We start from the raw sequence: 17,500 nt of genomic DNA on the forward strand, positions 1-17,500 counted from the left end.
ATTTTTAGGAGTGTTAAAAGTAGAAGGCCGGAAGTAATATTAAAGTTATACTTGGCGCTGGTCAGACCTCATCTAGACTACGCGGTGCAATTCTGGTCCCCACATTACAGGAAAGATATAGGTCTATTAGAATCAGTACAGAGGAGAATGACTAAAAGGATACAGGGGATGAGGAGTATTCCTTACGAGGCAAGGTTGAAGCTGTTAAATTTACATTCTTTAGAGAGACGTAGGTTAAGAGGGGACCTGATAGAAGTCTTTAAGTGGTATAAGGGTTATAACAAGGGAGATGTAAGCAAAATTCTTAGGATCAGCAACCAGGGTAGAACAAGAAATAACGGGTTCAAGCTTGAAAAATTTAGGTTTAGGAAGGAGATAGGAAAAAATTGGTTCTCAAATAGAGTGGTAGATGAGTGGAACGGACTTAGTAATCATGTAGTTAGTGCTAGGACACTAGAGAGCTTTAAGAGAAGATTAGACAAGTTTATGGATGGGGATAGCAGATGGAAATAGGTAGGTGTGTTTCATACAGGGACTGCCACGTGTAAGCCTGGTCGCTTCTTGCAGCTTCCCTTATTTCTTATGTTCTTATGTTCTTAGACAGTAGGATGGTGAAAGCAAATCAGCACTAGAACCAAACATGGTCTTGTACTTAATAAATTTAGGATTACAATCCAGAAGAACTCATAACCAAAAGACAAAGCAAATGAAACACCGATAACTTAGCTAAAATGGTTTTAAATGGAAAGGCACCCTAGGACTGAAATAAAAAAGTTACACAGACTCCTAAAATAGAAAATAAAAAAAAGTACGATCATAAAAAAAAAATATTGCTTATAAAATAGATCCTGATGAACAATAAACCACTCCTTCCAAATGAGAAAAGATCAGCGTACATCTATATGTAATACGATCTCTTTCTTGATTCCACAGAGCAATGAGACAACGGAGCCTCCGTTGATGCCATTTGATGTGAGTACTGACAGCATACCGTGACGGCCTTTCCCTGCTGCTGTTGTTACTGTAACAGCAACAGGAATATTGATAATGATAAAATGAGGATCATGTTGTTGATATTAATAATTATGATAATAATGATAATAATAATAATAATAATAATGATAATAATAATAATAATAATAATAATAATAATAATAATAATAATAATAATAATAATAATAATAATAATAACAATAATAATAATAATAATAAAAATAATAAGAAGAATAAGAATAAGAATAACAATAACAATAAGAATAACAATGTCAACAACAACAATATTTGTACTAGTTGATTTTTGTTATAGTATTAGTATATGATTTGTCCATGTTGTCCAGTCCGGGAGTAAAGAAAACACGACTGCAGAAGACTGCCGTATATTGAATAAAAACTGGTTGCTGTACAGAGATAAAGCAGAGCCACCAGCCGCACATGCGTTGGCCCCCAATGCCCGAGTGGCCAATTCAGGTGAGCGTTAGGACACGCCGAGTGGGGGAGACGCCACGGAGACTGCATCTGAACCACAATATCGTTCAGCCACATCTCAGGCATGGCTTTATACCTATGATATGAGGGACTGGGTGACGGGCGGGTCATATCCCGTCGAAAATTGATAAATATACGTGTGTGTACTAACTGTACAAGACACAATAATAATTAGTATATGAAATACGTGTATAAATGTGTAATTCGCGCTTATCTGTATAAGACACGAGAAAATAATGCAACAATGACATCAAAAACAGTATTCAGCTACTGAAAAGCTAAGCAGGAGACGCTAACAACACGCTGAAGCCAATCACAGAGGCAGAAAATACGTGACGTATGCCCAATGATTCTCAACCAAGGATAAATTTACCCCATAGGGTTAAAGAATTACCTGACAGGAGATAGATAATTGATGTATCTGTTAAGTGAATAATAATTCAATTAAATTCAATTTTGTAAATGAAAGAGAGAGAGAGAGAGAGAGAGAGAGAGAGAGAGAGAGAGAGAGAGAGAGAGAGAGAGAGAGAGAGAGAGAGAGAGAAAGATAGTAAAGAATGTGTGTGTGTGTGTGTGTGTGTGTGTGTGTGTGTGTGTGTGTGTGTGTGTGTGTGTGTGTGTGTGTGTGTGTGTGAGCGCACGCGCGCGTGCATACATACATACATATATATATATATATATATATATATATATATATATATATATATATATATATATATATATATATATATATATATATATATATATATATATATATATATATATATATATATATATATATATATATATATATATATATATATATATATATATATATATATATATATATATATATATATATATATATATATATATATATATATATATATATATATATATATGTGTGTGTGTGTGTGTGTGTGTGTGTGTGTGTGTGTGTGTGTGTGTGTGTGTGTGTGTGTGTGTGTGTGTGTGTGTGTGAGAAAGGGAGGATGGGGAGAAAGGGAGAGTGTCAGTTAAATCCTTTGCAGTTAGAAATAAGGGGTAAATGGAAAAATGCATCAATCCGAGGGGGTTAATAATGGAAGAAAGGTTCGGAATCCCTGCAGTAGCCAATCACGAGGCTCATTCCACTTTATGTCAAAGCAGGAGTTAAGCATTGGCCAATCACAAGGCTCACACAGCTGAGCGTCAAAACAATGAGCAGGCACTGGCCAATTACACGGCTTACACTGCCATGACATCAGAAGAGTGAGCACACAATGGCCAATCACAAGGCTCACACAGGCGTGATGCTAAATGAGGCGGCTCAACATGATAACGAAATCTCCAGAAGGCACAGGAAGGCCACAAGGCATCAAGTAGTAGTAGCAGGTGGCCAGGTAATGGTGGATGTACTGTAGTTGTAGTTGTATTTTTTGTTAGTTCATTTAGTATCCATGTGTTCTTGTGTTGAAAGGAAGCACGACTGGAGACGGTTGCCTTATATTGAATAAAATACTGGTTGTTGTGGACAGAGATAATGGAAAGCCGCCAGACACGTCCACTCCCCGAGGCTGGACGGACTAGACTGACCTCACTGCCGGCCAGCCATATCCGACCGTCAAGTAAGCGTCAGATCACGGGCAGGGAGGCGTCTGAAGCCTGTACAATGGTCGGCTACACCTTACGCATGCCCTCATGCCAAAACAAAAGCATGATATGAGGTGATGCAAAGTACACTGGGTGACACGCAGGTCACATCCCATAGAAAATTAATAAAAAAATGTGCCTGTGTACTGAGTGAACAAGACACAATAACATTAATAATAGGAAAATTGTGAAATATGTGTATAACGTGCAATTCTTCCTTACATGTGCTAGACATGAGAAGGTAACACAACAGTGATATCAAGCATAGTATTCAGCCACTGAAAAAGCTGAGCTGGAGACGCTCGCATTTAGGCGCGAAAGAAGACTGTTTCTTAACCAATCACTGAGACAGTAAAACACGTGACGTATGTCATAGTCAATAAGGCTCACACAGCACTGACATGAGAACAGCGAGCACACACTGACCAGTCAAAAGGTTCGCACAGCTGTGACGTCAGTACAGTAAGCAGACTGGTCAGTCATAAAGCTCACACAAACGTGAAGTTAGAACAACGAATTACAGGCTAGGAAAACACTATGACATCACTAAAAAGGCTTCAAACAAAGAGAATATGGTGTTCTTAGCCATAAAAATTGGAAAAATAGCACTGCACTTGCAAAGACACAAAAATCGCACCAAATCGTATTCCAAAGCCGTGGACAGCAGGGACGATGGCAGCGATACTGGCATGGCACAGAGTGTATAAGCTGACTTGATCACAAGCTAACAAGGGCAGGCAGGCAGGAGGAAAAGCCTGATAGAGGTCCAGAAGTCAGCAGAAGGCACCGTAGAAGAGAACGTGGTGAGCAACGACTGCAGGAGGCTATGGCAGGATGAAACCGAGAGTAGCAAGTCATCACGGACAGAAGGCACCACAGCTTATAGGAGGAGCCTAAAGGAGATGAACTGCAGCTAAGGAGTAAAGGCAGCGCACATGTGGCTATGTGGCAGTGGTAAGGTGGTCCGATAAGATACCTCTAGAAGCCACAAGACAGCAAATACTAATAGCAGGTAACAGAAGAAAGCCCAAGGTACAAGATGAAGCCAGAGCAGCTGGCGGAGCAGACAACATGTGGACAGAGGAGACAGTTACGAAACGATGCAGTGTTGTCAAGCTGACCCTCCATCCCACCGCTGCCACCATTTTATGTACTAGTTGGTTGTTGTTGTTGTAGTATTGGAATTATTTGTTCATGTAGTCCAAGGATTTCTGGGAGTAAAGAAACGTGACTGTGCTAGGGGGTTGAGCTAGCACATGTGGTAATATCCAAATCCAGGGATAACAGCGAACACTGCGTAAAATATCTCCCAGTATAATAGCAAAGTGCAAGTACAGAGAAAACATGATGGCCCGGAGGCCGGCCGCTCTCTACTTGTGTCCACCACCGAGGAAAGGCGGACACATACGAACACAAACTGGGCATGTCCGCCAGCAATGCTAGGCGGACACTGACTGTGGATGATGTAAGGGTGGTTGCTGGCTGGGTCAGGTCATGGCCAGGGCTAGTGTCTGGAGACAAATGGCGTGAAGGTTAACCTCACATCACGTTTTTGGCCGAGGCTGGCATCAGGTCCCAGGGGACCAGAGAATGAAATGCATACGGCGAGGGTGTAGGCGTGTGTTCCCACACCAGAACACAACTGTAGAATACTGTCATATATTAAATAAAAAATGGTTGCTGTAATAGATAAAGCAGAGTACCAGTGTAACAGTAATTCCTGCTGCTGCTATTGTTGTTGTTGTCGTTGTTGTTGTTGTTGTTATTGTTGTTGTTGTTGTTGTTGTTGTTGTTGTTGTTGTTGTTGTTGTTGTTGTTGTTGTTGTTGTTGTTGTTGTTGCTCCTGCTGCTGCTGCTACTGCTGCTGTTGTTGATGTTGTTGTTGCTACAAAACAATGAGAGCAACAACAATGAAAAAAAAGAAAAACACCACCACCACCAATATAGCAACAGCAACAACAATAGAAACAACAACAACAACAACAACAACAACAACAACAACAACAACAACAACTACTACTACTACTACTACTACTACTACTACTACTACTACTACTACTACTACTATTCCTTCTCCTCCTCCTCCTACTACTACTACTACTACTACTACTACTACTACTACTACTACTACTACTACTACTACTGCTACTACTACTGCTACTAGTACTACTGCTAATACTACTAATAATAATATTGCTACTATTATCTCTTATTCCAATGGACATGGTAAAAACAATCATGAATTAAAAAATGGACCAGATAGCAGTGTTGCTTTATTTACACAGCAATAATAATTATTTATTGATATATGGTGTTCTTTTTCCTACAGGGACAAGACCCTCCACCTGTTACCATGTTTAATGTAAGTATCGTCAAAGTGATAATTCATATCTACGAGTGTGAAGTTCGTGGGTCTGTTTCTGCACATAATGCGAAAACTGAATGTTTAGATCGGCTGTAATTTGGCGGAAAGATGAAAATCCAACCGAACACGGATGACAGTACATTTTATCTTGATTGAAAATTTTCAAGATGGATAATTGTGTAGTAAAATTGCAATTGAAATAAATAAATTTGTCTTCGTAGCTACAATTTCATCTACAAAGGGTACTTGTTTTGTTATCATTAAAAGTTCTTTTAGAACCCTCTAGAAGTAGTATATGAAAGTGAGAGTTCAGTGATGAGGATCGATGTCTAGATCTGACCATAAATCATCGTTCTTAAGATTAACAATATGGATGAAAATATAAGTAAAGAGTTCAAGGTTAATGAAGACTTGAAAAAGGTAAAATGAAATGGTTCGCCAAAGGTTGGTAAGTGACTCAAATAGACTTAGTTATCAGAACTGAGTCGACAGGGAGCTTTCAAAGATCAGATAAATTGAATAAGGACGATAAGTGTATTTAGAGATCTATGCTTCACAAATGGTCAAGCTACCACTTAGAGGCCTCCTCCTCCTCCTCCTCCTCCACCTCCTCCTCCTCCTCCTTCTCCTCCTCCTCCTCCTCCTCCTCCTCCGCCTCTTCCTCCTTCTTCTACTACCGCTACTACTACTACTACTGCTACTACTACTACTACTACTACTACTACTACTACTACTACTACTACTACTACTACTACTACTGCTGCTGCTGCTGCTGCTGCTGCTATCAGTACTATTGCTACTACTACTACGATAACAGTAATAATAATACTAACAACAGTAGTACTAATCCTACTATTGATATTAATATAACAGCTAATATTATATTACTATTGGAATGACAAATTTCTATACATCAGACTCATTGGATATAATTTCTTTTGTTATGTAGAGGAATTGGGAATAATTTTATTTTATTTCAACAGGCACAAGACCCTACACCAGTTACTCTATTTTATGTAAGTGCCTAGAAGTTAATTTAGTTGCAGCAGGCTAAGCTGTGAAAGAACCCCCTTACTCTGCCTTCCTCTTTTGGGCGGATAGTTGATTTTTTCACTGATAGTGTTTTTACCACTTACCAATATTTTTTTTTTTATATTTAAGATATTTTCACTCACTTTATCAGTTTGCCTTGCTTTGACCTGAATTTTTACAATAATCAATAAGAAATCAATAATAGTATCGAGGTATTGCTCATTCAGAAAATGCGTATAAACAAATTATATATATTTTTACATAATTACAATTATATGACTGTCGATAAGCAACACTGGAGACGCAGTGCTTTGGGACAGGCATAGTGGATGTCATGCGTCAATAGTTCATATTTCCTAAAGATTGCTGAATGAACGTTTGACGTTTTGGAAAATCAATTAAGTCATTCAAAAGATATGAAATCATAGAAAAATGTGAAGTGGCAAGAGCACTAGCATTGCTACTTTTAGTGTTAATACGAATAATCTAATGCTGCTTCTACTGCTACTACTACTACTACTACTTCTACTTCTACTACTACTACTACTACTACTACTACTACTACTACCTCTACTACTACCACTACTACTTCTGCTTCCACTACTACTACTACTACTACTACTACTACTACTACTACTACTACCACCACCACCACCACTTCTATCACAACAGCAACAACAACAACAGCTGCTGTTACTGCTGCTGCTGCTGCTGCTGCTGCTGCTGCTGCTGCTGCTGCTGCTGCCACTACTACTACTACTACTACTACTACTACTACTACTACTACTACTACTACTACTACTACTACTACTACTACTACTACTACTACTACTTTGAAGATCTAACTCCCCTCGTGACTTCTGGCACTTAGCTAAAACACCTCCATTAACTTTGCTTCTTCTTCTTTCCTCCTTTATTTCAACCAGATGGCACGACTGCTATCACATCTATCTCTACAGCTGAACTCTTCGCTCACATCTTTGCTAAAAACTCTACCTTGGATGACTCAGGGCTAATTCCCCTTTCTCCTCCACCTTCCGACTACTTCATGCTACCTATCAAAATTCTTCGCAATGATGTTTTCCATGCCCTAGCTGGCCTAAACCCTCGGACGGCTTATGGACCTGATGGGATCCCTCCTATTGTTCTCCGAAACTGCACCTCCGTAATTGCACCTTGCTTTGTCAGACTTTTTCAACTTTGTCTGCGTCTACCTTTCCTTCTTGCTGGAAGTTTGTCTTAATTCAGCCTGTCCTAAAAAGGGTGACCGTTCTAATCCTTCAAACTACTGTCCTATTGCTTTAGTTTCCTGCCTATCTAAAGTTTTTGAATCTATCCACAACAAGAAGATTCTTAAACATCTGTTACTTCACAATCTTCAATCTGATCACCAGCATGGGTTCCGTCAAGGCCGCTCTACTGGTGATCTTCAAGCTTTCCTTATTGAATTTTGATCATCCTCTTTTAGACATTTTGGTGAAACTTTGGGTGTTGCCTTACACATATCAAAAGCTTTTGATAGAGTCTGGCACAAAGCTTTGATTTCCATACTATCTTCCTACGGCTTCTATCCTTCTCTCTGTAACTTCATCTTAAGTTTCCTTTCTGACCGTTCTATTGCTGCTACGGTCACTGTTCTTCTAAATCTATTAACATTGGTGTTCCTCAGGGTTCTGTCCTGTCACTCATTCTCTTCCTATTATCCATCAGTTATCTTCTAAACCAAACTTCTTGTCCTATCCACTCCTGCGCTGATGATACCACCCTGCACTTATCCAGGTCTTTTTGTACAGGTCCAACCCTTCAGGAAGTAAACAGCTCACGCAGGGAAGCAACATAACGCCTGACTTCTGATCTCTCTAAGAAATTATGATTTGGGCAGAGCAAACTTGGTATTGTTCAGTGCCTCACCAACTAAATACCTCCATCTATTAACTCGACACAACCTTCCAGACAACTATCCTTGTTCAGTGACACTCAACTGTCTCCCTCTTCTGCACTGAATATCCTCGGTCTGTCCTTTACTTATAATCTAAACTGGAAACTTCGCATCTTATCTCTAGCTAAAACACCTTCTATGAAATGTTCTGAGACGTCTCCGCCAGTTTTTCTCACCCTACCAGCTACTAACTCTGTATAGGGGCCTTATCCGTCCATGTATGGAGTATGTTTCACATGTCTGGGGGGGAGGGTTCCACTCATACTGCTCTTCTAGACAGGGTGGAATCAAAAGCTTTTCGTCAAATCAACTCCTTTCCTCTAACTGACTGTCTTCAGCCTCTTTGTCACCGCCGCATTGTTGCATCTCTCGGTATTTTCTACCGCTATTTTCATGCTAAATGCTCTTCTGATCTTGCTAATTGCATGCTTCCCCTCCTCTCGCGGTCTCACTGCACAAGACTTTTTTTTTTCTCTCACCCCTACTTTGACCACCTTTCTAATGCAAGAGTTAACCAGTATTCACAATCATCCATCCCTTTTTCTGGTAAACTCTGGGACTCCCTGCCTGCTTCTGTATTTCCACTTCCCTATGACTTGAATTCCTTCAAGAAGGAGGTTTCAAGATACTTATCCTTTAGTTTTCGACTACCGCTTTGGACCCTATTAGGGACCGGCATCTCAGTGAGCCTTTTTCTTCATATTGGATTTTTGTTGCCCTTGGCGGTGTCTTTCCTACATAAAAAAAAAAAAAATATCACAACAACGACAACAACAACTGCTACTACTACTACTACTACTACTACTACTACTACTACTACTACTACTACTACTACTACTACTACTACTACTACTACTACTCTACTACTACTACTACTACTACTACTACTACTACTACTACTACTACTACTGTGTGTGTGTGTGTGTGTGTGTGTGTGTGTGTGTGTGTGTGCGAGGAGTGAAAAGTACTTATTAATAACCTTTCTTTTAATAAAAAATTTTTAAAATCCATTCTGCGTCTAGGACGAGGAAGCTGAAGACGACGGCGAGAATGATGTGACTGAGGACGACGAGGGAGATATGGAGCTTCCAGTGAGTGTATACCCGTAATGCCGATGATTCCATATTTACAATTACAAACGCTTTTAAAAAAATTACAGTACCTGATAGTTACCTAAAGATAAGTTCACAGATGGTGTCTTGGTATCGACAGGTATAGTCACAAGTAATACTGTTGACTTTACATGTATATATTTGCCATGAGAAGAAGTTTTGCATTAATTCTGGAATTACATTCTACTAAACATACTGTTCGCAACATTAACTAATCTAAGTAGTAATGCCCATTTTCATAGTAATGAAATATAACTACACACACACAAACAAACAAACACGCAAAAAAAGGTAATTCCCCGGTAGTTTGGTTCTGCGACCCATTACACTGTTGTTTAACATTACCTTTCTCTTCCTGTAAAATGCTTGAAAATTTTGCAAACTCTTTATTGCCAGTAGTCATGCTTAATACACGCATAAAATTGATGCAATTATAATAATTTCAACACATAAATTGATAAGTACAAAAATTTTTTTCATAATATCTTCTTTAGCAATATATCTAGCGTTAACGGATATACCTAATGGACCAATTAATTATTCCATTCCCTGTAGCTGCGATCGCTTCCGTATCGATAAAATGTTTTGTCAATGATAATAACATTGCTTAAAGCAATCACACTGAAGTGCTTTATAGCCTCCTATTACAACAAGTGACTAACTGATCTCTCTTATCACAGTCACTTTTCTTTTATTTTCTTACTTTTATGAGTTCATTAACACTCATCTGTTTGTCGGAACTGCACGCACCCACACACACACACACACACACACACACGCACACACACACACACACACACACACACACACACACACACACACACACGAAAAAAAAAAGCCGTGGTTTGTCAAATATGAAACTTTTACCAATTCCTTAGCTCATCATTCTCTATTATCTTTTATTCCTGCAGCCTCGTGACTTTATGGACACTAACCCAACGGAGGTGAAAGGTGACCCGATCTTCGAGGGAGACATATTGTTGACGCAGAGCCAGTGGCGCGCGATGAGAGAGAAGAAAGGCATTGCCTATGAAACTTCTTACTGGCCTGACGATTCTGACGGGTACCCTTCTGTACCCTACAGATTTGCTCACAGTAAGTAAGCAAAAGATAGAAGAGTCAAATATAGTGAGTGGTGCAGGGCCTGGACGGTATTAGATAAGAAATCCACGTTAAGATATTAATTCAGTTTGTTGCAAAAAGCTAGGAATATTGGGAATAAATACTGCAAACGGTACGCGGTATATTGCTGCTGCTTAAAACACGCTATGTTAAGTACGTGACTAAACTTCCTATGTACTATACAAAGTGCCAAACTGTCTAAAAAAAAAAAAAAAAAAATTGAGTATCCTCCATTACGGCAACCACTTTACGGTACAGACTCTTGCTGTGACTGGCATTACATATGAAATTAACTTAAAAGACAGAAACGTATCACTGGTGCATGTCGGTAAAGTTTTTAAAAGGCTCTGTTGAAACTCTATGATATGGAATTCATCCTTTCATTCAGATTTAGTCAAAAGCAATACTAAATTTTTCCCAACACTATTCAATACTAAGTACTATCCGGGAACAAAAAAAGAAAAAAAAGTTTACAGTAAGATAATCAAAATTGACTGCATGAAGTTCAGTTCTGTGGCATCAAAACATATTACCATAGCTTTTGCTATTCAAATAATCTTATTATTACAGAAATATCATATCATAATTTCATCAATTTCTAATAAATCACATCAATAACGATAGTTAAATATCTTTGGCATCTCATGTCTGGGTGCTTGGTAACAGAATGACGTCCATAATCTTATTAAAAGAAGAATTTCTTGATTATATTTAAACTTTGATATATTGTGCTGTGTGATGTTTTATAACATCATACAATAGAAAGGTAATTTAAAGAACGTACTAGTACACATTGAAATAAATGCATAAAGCCACCAGGGAATGCCTCTGTAGCACGTAGATGCCAGGACAGCCACTGAGCGAGACCCTCTGACAAGTGTGACAACAGCTCCTATATCTCGCGACGTGTGGACACTGAAATCTGCAACAAGTTGATGCAAACGAGCTTACAACTATACGCGTTCCATTTACCTATATTCTCTCTCTCTCTCTCTCTCTCTCTCTCTCTCTGTCTCAATACAAATGTTTAAAATGATCAAAAGCAGTAAGTATTTCACGATAGATTTTTCAAACTACACGTGAGGAAACGGTTGAAAAATTGCTGGGAAATCATTCAATTGTCATGAATAAAAATATTACTTTTCCTAACGTGTTTTAAATTTATGTTATAGGCTTCCTCGAGACGTGACAGATTGCAATACCGTAAAGACTTTTAAACGCCGTCTTGATAAATATTTTGCCATCGCGGAGGGAGTGGAGGGTGGGGAGAGAGCCTTCTGCCTTGCTGTCCTTTTTTTTCTACTGTCACTCTAATAGTCCTAGGTCAGGTCACCTCGTTGGGACCGCAAGGTCTGCTGTGGCCTGTGTATCGATATAACTCTCTCTCTCTCTCTCTCTCTCTCTCTCTCTCTCTCTCTCTCTCTCTCTCTTTCCTGTCTTCACTTAAGCCTTAAATTTACCCTCAGGTTCACTAAATACGAATGTCATAAAGAGCGGAATGGACCACTGGATGGAGCACACTTGCATCAAGTTCCAGGAGACCACGAACATCAACCAGCCTCACCTTAAGTATATTTACGGTGGTGGGTGCTATTCGTACATAGGCATGTTGAACCAAAATGGGCAAGACATCTCTATTGGAAGTGGATGCGATACTGTAAGTGAAATACATCTATGTATGATGATGATGATGATGATAATGATGATGATGATGATGATGATGATTATGATGATGCTGATCATGATAAGGATGATAATAATAATAATAATGATAATAATAATAATAATAATAATAATAATAATAATAATAATAATAATAATAATAATAATAATAATAATAAAATGATAATAATAATAATAATAACAATAATAATAATAATAATAATAATAATAATAATAATAATAGTAATAATAATAGTAATAATGATAATGATAACTAAACGCTAGTGGAGACGTACCGAGGCTATCCTGTCTGACCAGCTCTGCATCCTCCAGTGCACAAACATCTTCATCATTGACTATAAAGAATATATAAAGCGTAAGGAGTGACCAGGAATTTATGTATAATACTATATTTATTGTTGAATCTGACATAAATTCTTACTTTCGGCATTGATATTCATATGCACTCAGTATATGCATTCATGCATCCGATACCAATGTGATACAATTCAAGGTATCAAATGCACACACACACACACAAAAAAAAAAAAAGAAAAGAAAGATGAAAGTTACACTAAAGTATAGGTGCCTCATTTCGTGTGCGCATTGCAAACGTGTAAACAAAATCTAGTCAATATTCCCTCCGTATCTTGCAATATAACGATAGTGTGTATCGAAACAGGTTCGTGGGATCAAATGGAGTTGACCAGAAAACTATCTGATAGATAAAGATTTCTACAGAATTGATATGACACACTTCAGTAGCAATGGCAGAAAGTTGTTTTATAGTGAAATTTCTGTTGCGAAGAGATAAATTCATCAGATTCATAAGTGTGTGTGTGTGTGTGTGTGTGTGTGTGTGTGTGTGTGTGTGTGTGTGTGTGTGAGTGAGTGAGTGTGTGTGTGTGTGTGTGTGTGTGTGTGTGTGTGTGTGTGTGTGTGTGTGTGTGTGTGTGTGTGTGAGTGAGTGTGTGTGTGTGTGTGTGTGTGTGTGTGTGTGTGTGTGTGTGTGTGTGTGTGTGTGTGTGTGTGTCTAAGTCGCCCCACAAAGATAATCAGAATTATAATGGAGAAAAAAAATATTGTATCATTATAAGTGATGGAAATGAAACTGCAAGAGTTGTCTTAATAATCAGTAACCAACTCCACCTTGCCATTTCAGCTTGGCATTGTTGCTCACGAGATCGGGCACGCCATGGGGTTCTTCCACGAGCAGAGTCGTCCAGACCGGGATGATTATGTAGTCATCAATTATGAGAATATTCAAGATAATAGAGAATCAAACTTTAATAAATATTCCACAAATATAATCAACAGTCACAACATCCCATACGACTATTCCTCAGACATGCACTACGGCTCGACGGTAAGCGACACGCCCTGTGGTGTGCACTCATTAAAAAATTCCACCGTTTCTGCAATTTCGCCTTACATTTATATACAATCTATTAAAATAATATCCTTTTATATTTCTCATTTCCATTTTTCCACCCACTATATCTCGCCTGCTTCAGGGATTCTCAATTAACGGCAAGACAACCATTACAACCAAAGACTATCTAGCGCAAACACTCATCGGCCAGCGAGATGGACTTTCTCATCGGGACAAACACTTAGCCAACATCATGTACAAGTGTATTGGTGAGTCTCACTTAACTTTGGTACAGTTCAGTGATGCACAATGACACGTAGGGTAACTTAAGTTTGGTAGGACCCATTGAATGTCCTAAGCGATAAACCAACAGAGGCGTTCTGTTAGACTTCTGTCGGGGAAAAAAAAAAAATTATAACAAGAATTATTTTTAATTCATTCAGAAACACTCACGATAAACCTACGAGTATTCTTAACACCTGAAAAACACCTCCAAATTATAAAAATAGGTACTTGTACAAGGTTCAGGCTTCTCTCGTTTACTGACTCGCGAATAGGCGAGGCTAAGTGTTGAAGCAGCAAGAAAATAGGGCAGTCCCATGTATGTATCAAGTATGACAATTAATTATTTTTCCAGACAAGTGGCTTGCCAAGTGTGGAGAGAGCCAAGACCCTTGCCAGAATGGTGGGTATTACGGGGCAGGCTGCGCGTGTGTTTGTCCATCGGGCACCTCTGGAAGCTACTGTGAGACAGAAACTGGAAGTTACTATGGTGAGTACATGACCAAGACAGTAAGCAGTTCATCTACATAAAGAAATTCAGTATGCATAGCTAGAGAACAGAAGTACGTACATTAATAAGAATGATTTCACAGGTGCATTACAGAGCTCCTGCAACGAAAAGGTTACTACAGAAGGCACCCTAACCTCCCCTAACCATCCCAACAAATATCCTAATGGTCCTGAAGGTAAGAAACAGTGCACTTCCAGGAGGAGGAAGCAATAGACATTTGTCGAAACGGTAACTACTGGCGTAGGTGGGTGCTGTGAACTTGCCTCCGACCCAAGTATGACCTCCCTTAACCTAACCTAACCCCTTTGTGTCTCACAACACAAGCAGGTAGTGGTAACTAGCCCTCTAAAGATAATATTCCTTCTTACACTACACTACATGCACCGTACGCACCTCACTTTTCATTCAAAATTCGAAATCAAAATGACTCCCGAATACACAGCCGCCCTTCTAATAGAGACTCAAAGTGTCTTGATACTTGGCTAAGGTATTTCAAGGCCTTATATCTAGTTTTCAGTCAGTGTAACCTCCTCTTTTCAACTATGCCTTAACTTTCTTCTCCCCACTAAAATACAGGTGTCTGTGGCTATTGACGACATCCCCTCCTCTCTTCCCTCCTACTTTCACTCCAAGTATGCCCAATTTCAATCCAAAGGTTGATGTTGCGTCTATGGGCGCAACGATATAAGTTGCTCTTGAGTCTTTAGGGTTTTGTAGAGTCTGGTTTCGACTCAGAGTCACTCTAAAACTAAGTTTATCTACGTTGTATACCCCTCATCTAACTCCTTTAACAAGGGAAATTCTTCCATGATTTAATTTTCAAAGCTGGCCACATCCTGACTCATATCCCTTTCGCGTCCCTGATCATATTCCATTCACCTACTGTCCTGTTTGAAAGCCAATTCCTTCCTATCTCTTTTCTAAATCTAACTTTATAAAGTTTGAACCCATTATTTTTTGTCCCATCCCGATCATTGATTGTGAGGATTTTATTCATGTCATCCTTGTTATATCTCATATACTACTTGAAGACTTCTATCACATTCCTTCTTATCCTACGCCTTTCTAAGAAATGTAAATTTAAAAGCTTCAGTCTCCCATCGTAAGGAATGTCTCTCATCCCTTGTGCTTAATATTGAGTCATTAAGGAGCTATAAGGTAAGATTAGACAAATATATGGATGGGAATGATTGGTGAAAATCGATAGGCATGTTTCATACTGGGACTGCCACGTGTAGGCCTGGTGGCTTCTTGCAGCTTCCCTTATTTTCTTATGTTCTTATGCATCTTCTTAAGTCATCCTTATTTGTACTGATCCTAGCACATATATCCTTTCCTGTAATTCGGAAACTAGAACTGCACAGCATAATCTACATGAGGTCTAAAAAGTACCAAATATAACTTAACATTATTTTGGGATTTCTACTTTAACGCTTAAGATAGATTCTAGATCTAGGTTACTATCCTATCCACTCATACGTTTATTATACAACTCTTCACTTCTCAAAGTCTTTTCCTAGACGTTCAACCCTTCTGTGTGTCAACAACTCTTATAGGTATGTCACAGAACGTCTAACTTCTTATCTTTCTATAATTACTGATTTAACCAGAGCAAACTTTGTATTGTTCAATCCTTCAGAACCTTATTCCTTACCTACCAACTAGACACAACCTTCCAGATAACTTTCTCCTTGTCTTCAATGACGGTCTTCTATAGTAAATATCTTCTGTTTGTCTTTTTGTAAAATCTAAACTGGATACTTCACATTTTATTTCTCGCTAGAAAAAAGAGAGAGAGAGAGAGAGAGAGAGAGAGAGAGAGAGAGAGAGAGAGAGAGAGAGAGAGAGAGAGAGAGAGAGAGAGAGAGAGAGAGAGAGAGAGAGAGAGAGCACATATTTAGCTTTATTTGATCTTATTTTATTTATTTATTTACTCATTCATTTATTGATTTATTAATTAATGAATTTAATTATCTGTACCTCCTACACCAGGTCAGTGTATCAAGTGGATCCAGGCTCCCGAGTGCCACGTGCCCAAGCTCACCTTCTCTGCGTTTGAGCTGTATGGCAAGAATCCTTATTGTAATGGAAATAGTTGCTGCTATTTTGATGCTCTGGAGATAAGAACGGACAACTTGAACTACGGTGAAGTGTGAGTATGGAGAAAGAGGAAGAGGAAGAGGAAGAGGAAGAGGAGGAGGAGGAGGAGGAGGAGGAGGAGGAGGAGGAGGAGGAAAAAAAAATTACATAGCTAGTGAAACATTCTAAAACCAAAACTGAAACAGATGTTGGGGGAAGTTAACTTGAGAGAGAAAAACTAATCGTCCATTACCTAATAATATTAATGACAACAACATTTTTCCTCTTTTATATCTTTTGAACAATAATAATTAAGTAGTGGATTCGTCTATGATACTTGTCAGTTCAGTTCCAATTTTTTTCAATAATATTACCGTCAACATAATTGGGGTATGCCTATTTTAAATATCTACTACATAAATTAATGAAACAGTTTACCTTGATTTAATAATAACAGCATATCGATAATCAAATAACGTGTTTCTTAGTGGCATTTCATTAACCAATTATGAAAAGATCGTATAACTAATGAAACGAAATCTTAACAAAATTCATTCAATTAATTACAACGTCACTTTTCATCTTCGTTTGGATAAGTTAAGCAAGTCGAATTGCTTGAGCCTTTGTTGCATGAGAATATTTATTATAGCGGAATGATTTATGTTTTTTTCTAGAGCACTGGCGCCACAAAGTGACTGGTTCTTAGATGTAACAATACGCGGTGCAGGATACATTTCCTTCACATCTGAGCAGCATGTATTTGGGCAACTGAATTTTCGCTGAAAAATACACCTTGGCGTAGTTATCCATATATACCTACTATAGCGTACTCTATAGCGCCGATAACATGATACACTTCCACCACAGATTGAGCTTCAGGTTCTGTGAATGTCTTAAGATTTCGTGCATTGCTATTGTAGCTTAACTA

At 38.6% G+C, this 17,500-nt stretch overlaps 1 protein-coding gene across 1 annotated transcript in view; it reads left to right on the top strand.

Moving 5' to 3' along the window:
* The window catches only part of LOC135107451 (blastula protease 10-like), a 24,371-nt gene that overhangs the window by 2,970 nt on the left and 3,901 nt on the right, over positions 1-17,500 (top strand). Inside the window, exons 2-12 of the mRNA XM_064017325.1 lie at positions 934-972; positions 5,426-5,458; positions 6,445-6,477; positions 9,455-9,523; positions 10,456-10,639; positions 12,133-12,323; positions 13,491-13,694; positions 13,843-13,969; positions 14,338-14,472; positions 14,576-14,668; positions 16,486-16,645. Of these exons, the coding sequence (XP_063873395.1) occupies positions 934-972; positions 5,426-5,458; positions 6,445-6,477; positions 9,455-9,523; positions 10,456-10,639; positions 12,133-12,323; positions 13,491-13,694; positions 13,843-13,969; positions 14,338-14,472; positions 14,576-14,668; positions 16,486-16,645 (1,268 nt within the window). The remainder of the gene's footprint in view (positions 1-933; positions 973-5,425; positions 5,459-6,444; positions 6,478-9,454; positions 9,524-10,455; positions 10,640-12,132; positions 12,324-13,490; positions 13,695-13,842; positions 13,970-14,337; positions 14,473-14,575; positions 14,669-16,485; positions 16,646-17,500) is intronic.

Source organism: Scylla paramamosain, chromosome 15 (assembly GCF_035594125.1).
Source record: "Scylla paramamosain isolate STU-SP2022 chromosome 15, ASM3559412v1, whole genome shotgun sequence".
NCBI lineage: Eukaryota > Metazoa > Arthropoda > Malacostraca > Decapoda > Portunidae > Scylla > Scylla paramamosain.